Source organism: Marmota marmota, unplaced genomic scaffold, assembly GCF_001458135.2.
Source record: "Marmota marmota marmota unplaced genomic scaffold, marMar, whole genome shotgun sequence".
Lineage (NCBI taxonomy): Eukaryota > Metazoa > Chordata > Mammalia > Rodentia > Sciuridae > Marmota > Marmota marmota.
The window spans coordinates 50,064,667-50,084,131 of NW_025999853.1; the positions used below are offsets into that span (position 1 = coordinate 50,064,667).

Here is a 19,465-nt window from a genome sequence, read left to right on the forward strand (position 1 = left end):
GTCTCTGTGTCGTCTATTCTGTACCATTGGTCCACCCGCCTGTTTTGGTACCAGTACCATGCTGTTTTTGTTACTATTGCTCTGTAATATAGTTTGAAATCTGGTATCACTATACCGCCTGATTCACACTTCCTGCTTAGAATTGCTTTTGCTATTCTGGGTCTTTTATTTTTAGGATAATTGTGACCAAAAGAAAATAGCAGTTGTTTTAGAAATTATAACTTTTTTTTTTGAGAAAACCTTCTAATGTCAGAAATTTCTGGTTACTTATTTTATAGGTTTTATATTTGTGATAATCTCACCTTGTGATGGAGAAAGTAGAACAAAAGTGAATCAATAGGTGGATATAAAATGAGTGAAATGATGATAAGTGTGATACAAATTAAAGTAGAAGTTATGGATTAAATTGTGTGCCCCCACACAAGTTCTAATCCTAAATACCTCAGAAAGTGACCTTATTGGTTATCTTATTTAAATTTATTTAAATTGACCAGACTCTTTGCAGAGCTAATCAATTTGAAATAAAATTATTAGGTGGGGGCCCAAACTGAACATGATTGGTGTCCTTATAGAAAAGGAGAAAACTGGAGACACACAAACACAAGGAAATTGTCATGGGAAGATGAAAGTAGATTTTGGGTCTATCCTTCTACCAGCTGGAGATTGACTGCCAGCCACCCAAAGCTAGGGGACAGGCCTGGAACAGATGTCCTCATAGTTCTTAGAAGAAACCAGTGCTGCTGATACCTGAATCTCAGGCTTCAAGCCTCCAGCACTGAGACAAATCAAACTGGCTAGTCGAACAACCCAGTTCATTGTACTTTGTTATGGCAGCTCAAGCAGACTAACATATGAGGAAGAATGTGAAGGAGAGCTAGGAATTGTAGAGGCGTTTTCCTTGAGGTAAGTAAAAATGACATTTGTGGGAAGTGAAGGAATGGACCATGAAATTAATTAGTAGAAGTGTGTTCCAGGCAGCAGTAAACATTTTGCAAAAGTCTTGAGGCAGGAGCTTCATTGGTGTTTTAGGATAAGAATGAATGACAAGAGCAGAATACAGCAAAAAGAAGAGGGTGCTGAGGTCAGGGAGGTGAGAACTGTGAAGAGCAAATAGGGTTTTTTGGGGTATGCAAGGACTTCAACTTGTGCCAAAATATTAGAGGATATGAATAATATGATCTGATTTGGGCAATGAAGTATTATTCTGGGTGCAGTATTGAGAATAGCCTAGAGTGAAACAAGGTCAAAAGCATAGAGACCAGACTGGAAATTGCTGCAATAATCCCAGTGAGATTTGATGGTGTTTGGCAACAGGATGGAAGGGGTAGAGATGGTGGAGTGGTCGGATTCTAGATATATCCTGAAGGGAGAGGCAGCAGAATTTGTTGCTGGGTTGCATATGGTATATAAATCATATTAAAAATTAGTGGTATACATATACATGAGTTTATTTTATAGATTCACTACTCTGTTTCATTAATATATTTGATTCTCTTTATGGCAATACTTTGATTACTGTAGTTTTGTGATGATTTTTGAACTTAGGTCTTGTTATCATTCCTCTGTTATTATTCTCCTTTTCCAGAATTGTTTTGGTTATTCTAGTTCTTTTGCATTTCCATATGAAGCTTGAAATCAACCTGTCAATTTCTACAAAAATATATGGTATGATTTTGTTTTTGATGTTGCATTGAATCCATAAGTCACTTGTAGGAGAATTACTGTCTTAAAAAATTAAGTCATCTAACCATGAACAAGGTATCTCTGAATTTATTTAGTCTTCTTTAATTTCTTTCAGTAATGTGTAATTTTCAATACTAAATTTATCTCTAAATATTTAATATTTTGATACTGTTAGAAATGGTATTGTTTTAAAATTAATTTCTCATTGTTCCAACTATACAGAAGTATTTTTGATTTTGTATATTGGTCTTTGTTTTAGTCAGATTTTCATCTTTTGTAACCAAAAGACCTGACAAAAGCAATGTGGTGAAGAATTTTATATTTGGTTTATGGTTTTAGAGGTTCAGTCAATGTTTGGCTGACTCCATAACTCCAGCCCAAGGTGAGGCAGGAAATCATGGTAAGAACAGCTGAGGATGTGGCAACAGAAAGGAGGAGGGGGGCTTTGTTCACTACATAACTCAGAGGGTTATATTTTGACCTGCCTCCTTTAGGCACACCCTACCTGCCTATAGACACTACTCATTTAAGCCATTGATTACATTAAAGCTCTCATAAAAGAGGGGAGGAGCCGGGCCGCCGCCAGTGCCCGGAGCAGGCCCAGCGGCTCGCCAGCATGGTGACCGCGTGACCCCAATTGGAGAGGGGGCGGAGCAGAGCTGCCACCCGCACCTGCAATGTGGGCAGACCCACGACCCAGTGGTACATGGGCGTGGTAGGAGGGGCAGGGCAGAGCCGCCGCCCGCACTTGCAAGGTAAACAGACCTGTCACAGACTGGCGGGTCAGGCCCAGTGGCCTGCCAGTGTGGTACACACATCACCCCAACTGGAGTAGGGGCAGAACAGATCCTTCTCCCATGCCCGGATCAGGCCCTGCCGGTGTGGTGGTCACGTGACCCCAATTGGAGTGGGGGCGGAGCGGAACCGCCACCCGTGCCCGCAGGGTGAGCAGACCAGTGATCAAACTGCAGATCAGGCCCAGGGGTCCGCAGGCGTGGTAGGAGGGGCAGGGCAGATCCGCCGCCCGCGCCTCCAAGGTAGGCAGACCTACAACAGACCGGCGGATCAGGCCCAGGAGCCTGCCAGCATGGTACAAACACCACCCTAATTGGAGTAGTGACAGAACAGAGTCGCCGCACGTGCCAGGAACAGGCCCAGCGTCCTGCAGGCGGGGTAGTCACGACACCCCATTTGGAGTAGGGGCAGAGTAGAACCGCCGCCCGCGTCTGCAGGGTAGGCAAACCTGCAACCGACTGGCGGATCAGGCCCGGTGGCCTGCCGGCGTGGTACACTCGTCACCCCAATTGGAGTAGGGGCAGAACAGAGCCGCCGCCAGCTCCCAGAACAGGCCCAGTGACCTGCCGGCGTGGTAGCCACGACACCCCAATTGGAATAAGGAGAGAGCAGAGCCGCCGCCCGCACCTGCAGGAAAGATACGCAAGCAGTATGAAAAGACAAGGAAAGAAAGGACCACAAGCAATGCAGGTCAACGCAACTTTAGAAGAGGTAACAGCTGCAGCAGATGGAATGTCAGATAAAGAATTCAGGATATACATGCTTCAGATGATCTGGAGTATCAAGGAAGACATTAAACAGCAAAATCAGACAATGAAAGATCACTTCGACAATGAATTACGCAAACAAATCCAGGAAGCAAAGGATCAACTATACAGGGAGATAGAGGTTATAAAAAACAAACAAACAGAAATCCTAGAAATGCAGGAAGCAATAAACCAACTTAAAAACTCAATGGAGAATACTACCAGCAGAGTAGAACACTTAGAAGATAGAACATCAGACAATGAAGACAAAGTATTTCAACTGGAAAAGAACATAGACAGCTCAGCAAGACTGTTAAGAAACCATGAGCAGAACATCCAAGAAATATGGGATAACATTAAGAGACCAAACTTAAGAGTCATTGGGATACAGGAAGGTACAGAGCTCCAAACCAAAGGAATGAGCAGTCTATTCAATGAAATAATACGAGAAAACTTCCCAGACTTGAAGAATGAGACAGAATCCCAAATCCTAGAAGCCTACAGGACGCCGAATGTGCAAAATCATAAGAGATCCACACCTAGACACATTATAATGAAGATGCCCAACATACAGAATAAGGAGAGAATTTTAAAAGCTACAAGAGAAAGGAAGCAGATTACATTTAGGGGTAAGCCAATCAGGATAACAGCTGATCTTTCAACACAGACTCTGAAAGCTAGAAGATCCTGGAATAACATATTTCAAACACTGAAAGAAAATGGGTTCCAACCAAGAATTGTGTATCCAGCGAAATTAAGCTTCAGGATGGAAGATGAAATTAAAACCTTCCACGATAAACAAAAGTTTAAAGAATTCGCAGCTAGAAAACCATCTCTTCAAAACATCCTCGCCAAAGCATTACAGGAAGAGGAAATGGAAAATAACAATGAAAACCAACAGTGGGAGGTAGGACAGTAAAGGGGGGGGAAATAATCAAAGAGGAAAACAAACCATGTTTAGTAACAGAAATAAACAAATATGGCTGGAAGAACAACCCATATCTCAATAATAACCCTAAATGTTAATGGCTTAAACTCACCAATTAAGAGACACAGGCTAGTAGAATGGATCACAAAACAAGACCCAACAATATGCTGCCTACAGGAGACGCATTTGATAGGAAAAGACATACATAGGCTGAAGGTGAAAGGTTGGGAAAAATCATATCACTCATATGGACTTCGGAAACAAGCAGGAGTGTCCATACTCATATCAAATAAAATAGATTTCAAGCCAAAGTTAATCAAAAGGGATAAAGAGGGACACTACATACTGCTTAAGGGAACCATACACCAACAAGACATAACAATCATAAATATTTATGCCCCAAACAATGGTGCAGCTATGTTCGTCAAACAAACTCTTCTCAAGTTCAAGAGTCTAATAGACCACCATACCATAATCATGGGAGACTTCAACACACCTCTCTCGCCACTGGACAGATCTTCCAAACAAAAGTTGAATAAGGAAACTATAGAACTCAATAACACTATTAATAACCTAGACCTAATTGACATATATAGAGTATACCACCCAACATCAAGCAGTTACACTTTTTTCTCAGCAGCACATGGATCCTTCTCAAAAATAGATCATATATTATGTCACAGGGCAACTCTTAGACAATATAAAGGAGTAGAGATAATACCATGCATCTTATCTGATCATAATGGAATGAAACTGAAAATCAACGATAAAAGAAGGAAGGAAAAAGCATACATCACTTGGAGAATGAACAATAGGTTACTGAATGATCAATGGGTTATAGAAGACATCAAGGAGGAAATTAAAAAATTCTTAGAGATAAATGAAAACACAGACACAACATATCGGAATCTATGGGACACATTGAAAGCAGTTCTAAGAGGAAAATTCATTGCTTGGAGTTCATTCCTTAAAAAAAGAAAAAACCAACAAATAAATGATCTCATACTTCATCTCAAAATCCTTGAAAAAGAAGAGCAAAACAACAGCAAAAGAAGTAGAAGGCAAGAAATAATTAAAATCAGAGCTGAAATTAATGAAATCGAAACAAAAGAAACAATTGAAAAAATTGACAAAACTAAAAGTTGGTTCTTTGAAAAAATAAACAAAATCGACAGACCCTTAGCGATGCTAGCGAAGAGAAGAAGAGAGAGAACTCAAATTACTAGCATACGGGATGAAAAAGGCAATATCACAACAGACACTTCAGAAATACAGAAGATAATCAAAAACTATTTTGAATCCTTATACTCCAATAAATTAGAAGATAGTGAAGGCATAGATAAATTTCTTAAGTCATATGATCTGCCCAGATTGAGTCAGGAGGATATAGACAACCTAAACAGACCAATATCAATTGAGGAAATAGAAGAAACCATCAAAAGACTACCAACTAAGAAAAGCCCAGGACCGGATGGGTATACAGCAGAGTTTTACAAAACCTTTAAAGAGGAACTAATACCAATACTTTTCAAGCTACTTCAGGAAATAGAAAAAGAGGGAGAACTTCCAAATTCATTCTACGAGGCCAACATCACCCTGATACCTAAACCAGACAAAGACACTTCAAAGAAAGAAAACTACAGACCAATATCTCTAATGAACCTAGATGCAAAAATCCTCAATAAAATTCTGGCGAATCGGATACAAAAACATATCAAAAAAATTGTACACCATGATCAAGTAGGATTCATCCCTGGGATGCAAGGCTGGTTCAATATACGGAAATCAATAAATGTTATTCACCACATCAATAGACTTAAAAATAAGAACCATATGATCATCTCGATAGATGCGGAAAAAGCATTCGACAAAGTACAGCATCCCTTTATGTTCAAAACTCTAGAAAAACTAGGGATAACAGGAACATACCTCAATATTGTAAAAGCAATCTATGCTAAGCCTCAGGCTAGCATCATTCTGAATGGAGAAAAACTGAAGGCATTCCCTCTAAAATCTGGAACAAGACAGGGATGCCCTCTCTCTCCACTTCTGTTCAACATAGTTCTCGAAACACTGGCCAGAGCAATTAGACAGACGAAAGAAATTAAAGGCATCAAAATAGGAAAAGAAGAACTTAAATTATCACTATTTGCAGATGATATGATTCTATACCTAGCAGACCCAAAAGGCTCTACAAAGAAACTATTAGAGCTAATAAATGAATTCAGCAAAGTGGCAGGATATAAAATCAACACGCATAAATCAAAGGCATTCCTGTATATCAGCGACAAATCCTCTGAAATGGAAATGAGGACAACCACTCCATTCACAATATCTTCAAAAAAAATAAAATACTTGGGAATCAACCTAACAAAAGAGGTGAAAGACTTATACAATGAAAACTACAGAACCCTAAAGAGAGAAATAGAAGAAGATCTTAGAAGATGGAAAAATATACCCTGTTCATGGATAGGCAGAACTAACATCATCAAAATGGCGATATTACCAAAAGTTCTCTATAGGTTTAATGCAATGCCAATCAAAATCCCAACGGCATTTCTTGTAGAAATAGAGAAAGCAATCATGAAATTCATATGGAAAAATAAAAGACCCAGAATAGCAAAAACAATGCTAAGCAGGAAGTGTGAATCAGGCGGTATAGCGATACCAGACTTCAAACTATACTACAGAGCAATAGTAACAAAAACAGCATGGTACTGGTACCAAAACAGGCGGGTGGACCAATGGTACAGAATAGAGGACACAGAAACCAATCCACAAAACTACAACTATCTTATATTTGATAAAGGGGCTAAAAGCATGCAATGGAGGAAGGATAGCATCTTCAACAAATGGTGCTGGGAAAACTGGAAATCCATATGCAACAAAATGAAACTGAATCCCTTTCTCTCGCCATGCACAAAAGTTAATTCAAAATGGATCAAGGAGCTTGATATCAAATCAGAGACACGCCGTCTGATAGAAGAAAAAGTTGGCTACGATCTACATACTGTGGGGTCGGGCTCCAAATTCCTCAATAGGACACCCATAGCACAAAAGTTAATAACTAGAATCAACAAATGGGACTTACTCAAACTAAAAAGTTTTTTCTCAGCAAAAGAAACAATAAGAGAGGTAAATAGGGAGCCTACACCCTGGGAACAAATCTTTACTCCTCACACTTCAGATAGAGCCCTAATATCCAGAGTATACAAAGAACTCAAAAAATTAGACAATAAGAGAACAAACAACCCAATCAACAAATGGGCCAAGGACCTGAACAGACACTTCTCAGAGGAGGACATACAGTCAATCAACAAGTACATGAAAAAATGCTCACCATCTCTAGCTGTCAGAGAAATGCAAATCAAAACCACCCTAAGATACCATCTCACTCCAGTAAGATTGGCAGCCATTATGAAGTCAAACAACAACAAGTGCTGGCGAGGATGTGGGGAAAAGGGTACACTTGTACATTGCTGGTGGGACTGCAAATTGGTGCAGCCAATTTGGAAAGCAGTATGGAGATTTCTTGGAAAGCTGGGAATGGAGCCACCATTTGACCCAGCTATTCCCCTTCTTGGTCTATTCCCTAAAGACCTAAAAAGAGCATGCTACAGGGACACTGCTACATCGATGTTCATAGCAGCACAATTCACAATAGCAAGACTGTGGAACCAACCTAGATGCCCTTCAATAGACGAATGGATAAAAAAAATGTGGCATTTATACACAATGGAGTATTACTCTGCATTAAAAAATGACAAAATCATAGAATTTACAGGGAAATGGATGGCATTAGAGCAGATTATGCTAAGTGAAGCTAGCCAATCCCTAAAAAACAAATGCCAAATGTCTTCTTTGATATAAGGAGAGTAACTAAGAACAGAGTAGGGACGAAGAGCAGGAGAAGAAGATTAACATTTAACAGGGATGAGAGGTGGGAGGGAAAGGGAGAGAGAAGGGAAATTGCATGGTAATGGAAGGAGACCCTCAGGGTTATACAGTGGAGGGGGTAGAGAGAGAGGAGGGGAGGGGAGGGGAGAGGTGGGGAAGTGGGAGGGTGGAGGATGGGAAAGGCAGCGGAGCACAACAGACACTAGTATGGCAATATGTAAATCAATGGATGTGTAACTGATGTGATTCTGCAATCTGTGTATGGGGTGAAGGTGGGAGTTCATAACCCACTTGAATCAAAGTGTGGAATATGATATGTCAAGAAATTTGTAATGTTTTGAACAACCAACAATAAAAAATTAAAAAAAAAAAGAAAAAAAAAATAAAGCTCTCATAACCCAATAATTTTACCTCTAAACTGTCCTGGTGCTACAAGTTTTGGGGAGTGTGCTACATGAGTTTTTGGGAGACACTTATTTGAACATCATTTCAGGTTTTTCTACATAGAGTACCATGTCATTTGTGAATATCAACAGTTAGTTTTTCTTTTCAACCCAGATTTCTTTTATTTCTTCTTCTTTTCTGATCAGGATTGCTGGACTATCTAATTTGAGATATTGGAGGTAGAAATGGTATGAGCAGAAATTCCTCCCTTGTTATTTTTATCAAGGGGAAAACAAGGGGAAAAGTTGTTAATTGCAGCTTTTTCACTGATACCCTTTAACAGGATGAGGAAATTACTTTCTATTTCTAAAGTTTGTTGAAAGCTTTCCTCAGGGTGAATATTGGGTTTTGTCAAATGCTTTTTCTGCATCTACTAAAATCGTCACATGAGTTTGTTTTTTATTTTGTCAGTATCATGATTAAATAGATTGATTTCTAGATATCAATAGTGTGGAGCAATTAAATCAAGTCAATTAACATATCTACCACTGAAAATACTTACTATATTTGTGGTGCAAATATTTGAAGCTTACTCTTTTTTTAAAAAAATATTTTTATAAATGTTGATGAAATTTTTATTTATTTATTTATTTGTATGTGGTGCTAATAATTGAACCCAGTGCCTTACATATGCTAAGCAAGCACTTTACCACTGAGCCATAATCCCAGCCCCTGAAACTTACTCAATGATTTGAAATGTATACTACACTATTATTAACTATATTCACCAAGCTGTGCAATAGATCTAAAAATGGACTGATCTTATTTCTCCTGAGGCTTCTTGCCCTTTGACCACCATCCTTCTACCATGTCCTAATCTCTGCTAATCATGATTCTACTCTCTGCTTCTATGAGTTCTGTTGTTTTAGATTCAACAATAAGTGAAAACATGCAGTATTTGCCTTTGTGTGACTGGCTTACTAGCATAATATTCTACAATTTCATTCATATTGTAGCAAATGATAGGATTTCTTTATTTTGAAAGGCTGAATAGTATTCTTTTGTGCATATATACACTGAATTTTCTTCATCCATCAGTCTGTGATGGACTTGTAGGTTGATTATATAACTAGGTCATTGTGAGCAGTGCTGCAATGAATGTGGGAGTGTGAATTTCTTTTCAATATCCTGATCTCATTTCTTTTGAGGAAATACCCAGAAGTGGGATGCCTAGGTCATATGGTAGTATTATTTTTCGTTTGCCCCCAAAACTCCATACTCTTCTAATTTACATTCCTAAAAACAGTGTAAAAGTTGAGCTTTCTTCACATCCTCACCAAAATGTATCTTTTTTTTTTTTGATAATATCCATTTCTTTTTTGGTACCAGGGATTGAACCCAGGGGTGCTTAACCACTGAGCAACATCCCCAGTCCTTTTTAAATATTTTATTTAGAGACAGGGTCTTGCTGAGTTGCTTAGGCCCTCGCTAAGTTGCTGAGGTTGGCTTTGAACTCACAATTCTCCTGCCTCAGTCTTCTAAACTTCTGGGATTACATATGTGCACCACCATGCCCTACTAGTATTAGCCATTCCAACAGATGTGTGGTAATATCTCATTTAGGATTTAATTTGTGTTTCCCTGATGATTAGAGATGTTAAGTATTTTTCATATACTTATGGTCATTTGTATGTTTTTTTGAGACATGTCTACTCAGGTCTTTCACACATTTTTAAATCAGTTTTTTCTTCATATTACTGAAGCCCCTTACATAAGCCTTAGCACCACTTCTTTGTTCCTAGCCATTTTCAGACATCTCAGATATGTCTACCTCCCCACTTATCCTTCCTGTGTGGCTAGTCTCCATTTCTGTTTGTTCTTCCATGTTTCTGTAGGTTCCTAAATGGTCACTGGAGCCCTACAAAGGCTATTATCACTTACGAAAAACTGTGCATTTCTTGTATTTTGTGGGGGTAGAAGGTTAGTGTACCCTTTGTTGCCATGTTTTCTATTTTTTTATTACTTTTCAATCATTTGATCTCTTTTATTGGATAATAATTTTAATTTTGTTGATTTAAATGTTATAAATCAGCTCTTATTTAAAAAAATTTTTTTAGATGGACACCATATATTTATTTTATTTATTTTTATGTGGTGCTGAGGATCTAACCCAGTGCCTCACATATGCAAGGCAAGTGCTCTGTCACTGAGTCCCAGTCCCAGCTCAGTTACCTCTTATTTTTATCATGGATACTTTAAGACTCATACTTGTTCATTTTCATCTGCTGATTAATTTATGCTTTTTATTTCTTCCTTTGACCACAACATATTTTCTTTCTTATATGTTACTTTGGTCTTTCTTTGCAATCCCATCATGCGTATGTTTTATAGAATTTTATTTCTAGTTATAGACATATTTTCTTTTTTCTTGAGTCTTATTTTTTTAAAATATACTTATAGATAATATAAATTATGTTATAATTTTAATGTTTCATATCATTTTCATCATCCTTCTGGATTTATCTCCCTTCTTATTTGTTTCTTTAAAAATTGTTTTCAAAAAAAAATAAAAAAAAATTGTTTTCAATTTTTCTCATGTATGTGCAGCAAACATTCTGAGGTATTTTAAAATTATTGTTCTAGTACATGTGATGCCTTATTTTTAAAGTTCTAGTCTTTATTTTTCCATCCTACATCACATTTTATGATACCCATCGCCATTATTCTATTTCCCTTTGCCTATGACTCCCATTATCTAGATTTATTTTGGCATTTGCACTCGTCTTTTGGTGTCTATATATCATTTATTACCTACATATGTACTTACCTATAATCTCTCTCTAGTCAAATATTTTTATTGTCTTTGGTTGTATTTGTATATTTTATCAGAACTTACATTTTATCTTGTTGTGTATGCTTTGACTCTACCTCTCCTTGTATTACTCTCATTTTCTTCATTTCATTTATTATGCTTTTCAGAAATATTTTCACCTCTTAATTTTTAAGTTTTTTAATAGTATCAGTATCTTCCATATATTTTTCCAGAATATTATACTGATTTAAAAATTTTGATGCTTCTGTTTCAATAATTCTCCTTTACATCATATATTGTCCAGGGAATGATCTCGCCCCTCCCGCAGTGGTCAATTCCTCAGATGGGTGGTGGTATTAATTTCAGAGTGTATGACTCTAGTAGAGTTTCAGCTGTACTTCTTATTGATAGGTATGACAGTTGCTTAAGCTCTCATTTGTGACCTTCTGGGTGATTTTAAAGAAAGGATTGAAAATGGTCCTTAGGCTAGAGTACTCATGGTATTACAGAACTGTTCTTAACCATCTCTTTGTTATACCTTAACAGATTTCCTAAAAGTTTTTTTCTTTTGAATTTTCCTTTGAACTCTTTGTTCACATTTGGCATTGGAGTTGACTACCTCTTTAGATTTCAAAGCCATAAGTCCACAAGCTCTGGAGGTGTTAAGAAGAGGCAATGGGAGCATGAATGTCCAAGAGTGGCAGATCAGCCCTCCCTCATTTTCGTAATCTCACCCTAGCACTGCAATGAAATTATACTGAGACCACTAGGTACCTAAATCTGTATCTTTTGATTCTTGTCTACAGTATTGATAGGAGGAATAAAACTCATCAATTCACATACTTAGTATTGAACATTCCAGTAACTCAGTCTCAGAATCAATGAAATCATTACTTTTGCTTATCTCTGACCTAGGGTATATTCCAAGAATGTATGAACATAAAGCCAGTCTAGATGAACACCTTCAGAATAACATGAATTGTTTTTTATTTTTTGCATTTTTGGGAAGGTAATTTTTTTTCCTTCCCAAATTCATTTCTAAATGCTTAGATTGTGAAAACAGTGATGTCCTGCCTTGTGATTATAGACTTTGATTTACTTGATGTGCTTACTACTCTGTCCCAGAATATTCAGACATCACTCTTTCCGATAGATACCCAGTATACATGAGGCTAGTATTAACCCAATTCTTACAACCCATTTCTGAGTATTCTGATATTTTCATTTGGAATATGGGTGAGACCTTCACTAATCTGGCAATCCAAACATGCACTGAGACACAGGAGGAGTGGAACTATATTGGTCTTGTTGCAGAAGGATTTCATATAGAAATGAAATGGCCTATGTTTTATAGTCCTATTTATATTAAACCAATCAATTTAATATATGTTCTTAGTTAAGCTATAGTTCTTCAAAAAAGATATTGTTACAATTATGTGGTTATGATGGTTTACAATTAAGTGGTTATTATTAAGTCACAAATACTGGCTCTCTATTTTATGTCTGTTATCTTATTTAATTCTTAAGGAACCCTATAAAATAGATACTATTAATATCCACATTGTACAGTTGAGAAAGATAAGCCTTATAAAGGTCAAGTAACTAAATCTAGGTAATTCTGATAGACCATTGAGAATCTGGGATTTGAATAAAGCCTGTGTTTTAAACCAGTTTACCACACAGGTTTTCGGAGACATTTGGATGTGGAGGCTCTTAATAATGCAGATTATTAAAATGTTTAAGAACATTTCTGTACCAATTAAAAGATATCTCAGTGAATCTGGAATATATTGAAAGTCAAATTAATTACTAATTTCTAGCAATAAAAGAACCCAGATATTCAAAATAGCAGAGGCTTTCCATAAAAGACTTTTTATTAAGAAATACAACATAGACTCCAATACTTTCTGTGGGTCTGACAATTTGTTCTCATGATCAATATAATCCAACTTTTCCTTAAATGCTTGAGAAGCAATATGCTGCTCATGTTAAAACAGATAAAGTATGTCAATATACTGGATTATGTTCCACTTTTTGTACTCAAAACTGTAAACAACATCCCACAGTGTGTTAGGATAGCATTAAACTACACAGACATGCTCAGATTAGAAAAAGTCCTTCCATTGAAATCAAGGTCCTACCAACACCGGTTAAAATTTAAGTTGTTATCTTGAATCCATGTGTCCACTTCTTTTGGTAGGGGAGTCTATTCCCAGCTGTTTTTCAAGACTCATAATTTGGAACATTCTAGATAGAAAACTGTATTCATATCTTACATTCTTTTCACTTTACAAAATAGTTATCCATGGTGGTTTGTGTCAGCAACAAAAACAGTATATTTGAGGGAAAGTTAAAGGAATGAAGCAGATCATAGAATTTGTCTTTTCTAATATCTAATTAATATAAACAAAAAGATGAAAATAAAATCATAATAGGATAAAGGGAGGCTGGATTTGATTAGTGTATACTGTTTGCATGTAATTGAAATATAACACTGAACTCCATTAATGTTTCCAACTCATACATACAAATAAAAAGATCACCAGGAACTATGAAAGAGAGAGGAAGCAGATCTGCTATTAACTTAAAAAGGTGTCATCTAAGAAATTAAACAATAGATTCTGTCAAGGAGAGGCACAAACAGACAGGCTCCCAACCTTCCTCTAGGAGCCTCTTTTAACCCTAACCTCTAGAAGGGACACATGTAAGGTGACAATATCTAAAAAATTTTCTTCTAATTTGAATGATGTGGACCACATGTATATTCTTTCCTTTCATTTTCCGCTTATAAAAGGATGAAGGTTGCAGTGGCTACAATTGAAACCTAAATGATAAAGGGAGAGAACTGGAATTACACTTTAATGGAAGCACAGTCTCTGGGGCTGAGGAAAAAGGCCAATGCCTCACCCCTTGAAAAAATTCTGATGGCCACATGGTGTTTTTTAAGACTCCTCTTGACTCATAAAACTCAACTAACTCCAGTTTGCAATTATACACTTTACAATCTGGCTTTCTTTGTCACTCCAAACTCTTCTCCCAAAAAAGCAGTGTTTTGCTTCTTAAATTTGAAGTCATTTCTGGAAGGAAGAGTTAATTCTTCCCAACTGTTCTTTTGCTGGATTCATTAATCCTTTTCTAGTAACACTTACTATGTCATGTTTTTGTAAATTTATCCAAAAATTTACAGTTTACACACCTTACCTCTGGACTGTAGATTCCTTGAACATTAGAACATGTGATTTCTGTATTTTTATTTTCAGGGGCCAGTTAAGCCTTTGATATTTGGTAGACTCTCAAAATATTTCTATGAAGTGGAAATACATTTTTCCTTCTTTTTTTTTTCCTTAAAACTTTATAATCTTTTTGACAGTGTCCTTGAAGGCTTGCTTTACTTGTTGATTTCTTAGAGTATAGATAAAGGGATTCAATACGGGGGTGACTGAAGTAATGAGCACAGCTATTCCTTTGTTGAAAGCACCTCTTTCTTTTATAGAGGGATTAATGTACATAAACATGCAGCTGCCATAAGACAGGGAGATGACAATCATGTGGGAAGAGCAAGTGGAAAAGGCCTTTGTCCTTTGCTGGGCAGAAGGGATCTTCAGCATGGTCCTGATGATGTATGTGTAAGAAACTGTCACCAGAATCAAAGTAATCACTAGAGTCACCACAGCCATGAGCATGACCATCCTTTCTAAGAGGCTTGTGTCTGAGCAGGCCAGCTCCAGGAGGGGTCCATAGTCACAGAAATAGTGATTCAGAACATTGGAGGCACAGAAATCTACCTGACTCATCAAGATGACTGGCAGTAAGATAGCGAGGAATCCCCCCAGCCAGGAGCAGAGCACAAGCTGTGTGCAGACTCTGCTGCTCATAATGGTCAGGTAATGCAGGGGTTTGCAGATGGCCACATAGCGATCATAGGACATGGAAGCCAGGAGGTAAAACTCTGTTGCCCCAAGAAATATAGCAAAAAAATACTGAGTGATGCAGCCTGCAAAGCTGATGGCCTTATTTCCTGTTGTCATGCTGGTCAGAAATCTGGGAATAAAAATGGATGTGAAGGAAATTTCTAAGAAGGAGAAATTCCGGAGGAAGAAATACATGGGGGTTTGGAGCTGAGAATTCAGTAAGGTGAGGATGATGATAGTTAGATTTCCTAGGACACTGAGCATGTAGGTGATAAACAGAAAGATGAACATCACCACCTGAAGTTCAGGTTGACTTGTGAGGCCCAGTAGAATAAATTCAGTCAGCATGGTCCTGTTTTTCATAGTTAACCTCCAGCAGATCTAAAAGGGGAAAAGTGAGAAAGATGAAAACTGCAGAATTCCCCAGTAGAAGAGATAAGGCTTATTTTAAGAACAGAATGAGGTCACACATTGCTCTTCATCCTATCGGCCCAAATTAGTGTTCCTTGGATTACATTTGGCTCCATGGAAGCCCCATATCTTTTATATAAGTGACCTTATTCCTAAAGTCTTTGTAATTCCTCAAATTTATATATTCCCAGGCACTTAACAAAAGATATAATAGAATAATTACCCAACAATTTTTTTTCAAATGAATGTTTTTGGAACTATTCTTTCCTCTCAAAGTGCTTATGAAACCTCCACATTTAAAGCACTTTCCTCTGACTCTATTAATAATCTCTCTTACTTCTCACTCTTGGTAGAAATATTTCCACCTGATGCTGTTTTCTGTTTCTTTGATTTCTCTGAAATTTTTTGCTTCAGTGGATATCTGCTGTAGATCCCCATCTCATCACTGTCCAAATATCTGACTTCCTTGTTTCAGGAACAAGTAAGACTTCCCCCCACATGGGCAATGCTGAATAACTTCTGATTTTATACTGTGAGACTTTCTCCTGCCTGATAAAGCTTAGGCATCAATAAATCATACTAATTAGCATTTTATTATAAGTCTCTTACCATCAGTGCCTCCAGGACCTTGATTTGAAATACACTCTTGAGAATTGAGTTATTGAGCAATGCACAGACGGCATCACAGAATGGATTTTGCACTGTTTTAAAGTGTCCTCAGTGGCACCAGAGGGTGACAGTTCATCATGCCCAAACTGCCATCTATTCTTAGAATATGGAGATCAGGAAGAGAGGTCCCCACATAATTCTTATTTTTTTAAACAATAAGAGTTTTTTTATAGATAAATTCATATTTCCAGGGAAGGAAACTTTGTCTAGATCTTCTTTATGCATTTTTAGATTTTTCTGATGAAGAAGCAAAGACAAGGTTAAGTGGTCCCTCCAATTCTCATGCATAATGTTAGAAAAATCATATCAAAATTATTCTCATCAATCTCTATATTTTCTCATATAGATTTTAGAGGTAACTGATGATGTTAAACATTGAACTGGGTCTCTAACAATCCTCCTTTGCCTCTTTGACAAGTACTGCCTTTTATTCCAGATTTTTTACAATTGATTGCTTTCATGACCCACATTAACAGAATTATAACATTAGTGACTTTAAAAGTACAAGATGCTCATACATTAGACAATCTAAATGTGTGTAGGGTGCTGTTTACCTTGTCATTCCTAAGAGGTCAGACAAAGATAAAGTGTACCATGTGAATCTCTGAGTAATCTTAAGTCTGACATGCTTCCTATTGGCTTTCACATACAACCTTAGATTGCCTTCCACATTCTGTCCTTGGAAGTATCCAAAGTTGTGGGCCTTAACTAGAAAAGAATATTATCTTCTATTCCAAGAGTACATGCCAGAATCAAATGATAGTTCCTGGCACAGTCCTTCGTACATATAATAGAAAACAAAAGCAAGGTGCTGGGTTAAATCCTAAGCACTTAAAAAAAAAAAAAAAACCAAACAAAAACCCAATACTTTCCCCCAGCAGTTATAGAATTGGAAGACTTTGAGAGAATCAGAATTTCTTATATTTCTGTCCTAAGAAATTTTATGTGTAAGAAGGCAGGCAAAAGGCTTCTTTGCAGTTTCCATGTTACCAAGAGTGACAGAGGTTTTATCTGTTCTCTTTAGAGCAGACGCATGGGGATCAATTTCCTGTAGAAGCTAAAGATGCCCTGTGGACTCAAATTCAAAATGTGATAATGAACCTCAGTTGTTGACAATTTTGAGAACAAATTGTAAACATATGGCTGAGAAGAGAGGCTCCAGAGACCATGATATAAGGATTCTACAAGTGAATATGACTTAGCCACGAGGTTTGTGGATAAGTTGAGAGCCATGGAGTGAGACTCCTGGGGATGGGTATGCCTGGCCTTGATAATGTTCCTGTTGTTTATCTTTTAACAAGCCAGGTGTCCAGAGCTCAAACCTGATATAAGTGAATGGTATTTTATAAGGGATTTCCAAAACCTCAATGTCATAGAATTATTGCAACTGGAAAACAGTTTGCTGTTACAATTGGATACAGGCACGTCTTAACCACATCCAACCTTTCTAGGAAGACATGTCTCCTATTACACTGACAATGTCCTTATGTGAGGAAATTCCAAGGATATACTAGCATGGCATATATAAACTCATGTCATAGAACTTTTCTATTGAGGTTGAGTAATTGCTTCCCATAAAATTGAAGGCCTCGACCATGTCAGAAAAATTACTAGTCAGCCCAAGGATGATCCAAGGGCCCCACACTGTTTACGTACATCTCAGAGGCAATCCATTCCTCATTTACAGATTTTATTTACATTCTTTATGCTGTTAACCACCAATAATTCCCCTAAGGGTGGGCCATCCAACAGAAAAAGGTGCTAGAGTGTGTCTAAATTCTCACACAACAGGAATTCCCATTAGTGCCACCCAGAGCCTTCTTCAGTCTAGAGGCTTTAATGTCCTCTTCTCATTGTTTGTGGGATCTCTGTATCTGCCATGATGACCATAGTCATTCATGGACTTCAGCTGCAAGAAACTATACACCATTAGGTTGGCAACTATTGAGTGCATATTGGGTCCATCTGAAGATAAAACTCACAGTCAGGAACTATGTAGGATACAGACAATCTGTGAAAGCTTGGATATTTTGAATGAAGTATTGTGAATTTTCATGTCTTATATTTAGGGCCTTTAGCTACTGATTTGATATATTTTTATTTATTTTTTAATTGATGGAAAACCTAGGTATCATTGTGTACAACATGCACCATGTTTTGAAATATAGATAGGCTGTGAAATGGTTAAATATAGCTAACCAGTGAATGTATTACCTCATATAATTATAATTTTTGTGGTGAGTGCACAATTTCTACTGTTTCTTATTTTAAGACTACAATATATTGTCATTAACTACAGTTATTCTGTTGTCCAAATTATCTCCTGAACTTATTCCGTCTACCTAAAATTTTGTGTTCTTCGACTAGTTACTCTGCAATCCACTCCAAGCCCCAATGAGTCCCAGGTACGCACATGTGAGTGATATAATGACTTTTCTATTTCTGCATTGTCTTTATATCACCACATAATGTCTTTCAAGTTCATATATATTGTTGCAAATGAGAGAATTTTATTGTTTATTCATCACATTTTTTCTTCTTAAAATACAAATTCAAGTTTCTTTTTTATTTATTCTTTTTAGATATACATGAAAGTATAGTTTATTTTGACATAGTATAAATTTGTAGAGTAAATCTTATTCTAACTAGAATCCCAGTCTTGCGGTTGCACATGATGTGGAAATACACTGTAATGTATTCATGTATAAAGACAGGAAATTTTTGTCCGAATCATTCTACTATCTTTCTAGTCCCATCCCCACTCCCTTCCTTTCATTCCCCTTTTGTCTAATCCAATGAACTTCTATTTGTCCCTCCTGACCCTTGTTGTGAGTTAGCATCCACATATCAGAGAGAACATTTGGCTTTTTTTTTTTTTTGGATTTACTTATTTTACTTAGCATAACAGTCATCAGTTCCATCCATTTACTGGCAAATGCCATGATTTCATTTTTCTTTATGGCTGAGTAATATTTCATTGTGCCACAATGAGTAATATTTCATTGTACCACATTTTCTTTATCCATTCATCTATTGAAGGATACCTAGATTGGGTTCATAGCTTGGCTATTGTAAATTGAGGTGCTGTAAACATTGTATACATCAGATTTTCTTTATCCATTAATCCACTGCAGTATACTCATACTGAGTCCATATCTTGACTATTGTGAATAATGCTGCAGTAAACATGTGAGTGAAACTCTCTTCAGCATATTGATTTCACTTGCTT

At 37.1% G+C, this 19,465-nt stretch overlaps 1 protein-coding gene across 1 annotated transcript; it reads right to left on the reverse strand.

Moving 5' to 3' along the window:
- Nucleotides 1-14,589: 14,589 nt before the first annotated feature.
- LOC107139834 (olfactory receptor 6C4) lies at nucleotides 14,590-15,519 on the reverse strand. Its single transcript, XM_015482677.1, has one exon. It carries the CDS (start codon nucleotides 15,517-15,519, stop codon nucleotides 14,590-14,592), a length of 930 nt encoding a protein of 309 aa, XP_015338163.1.
- Between the last annotated feature and the right edge of the window lie 3,946 nt (nucleotides 15,520-19,465).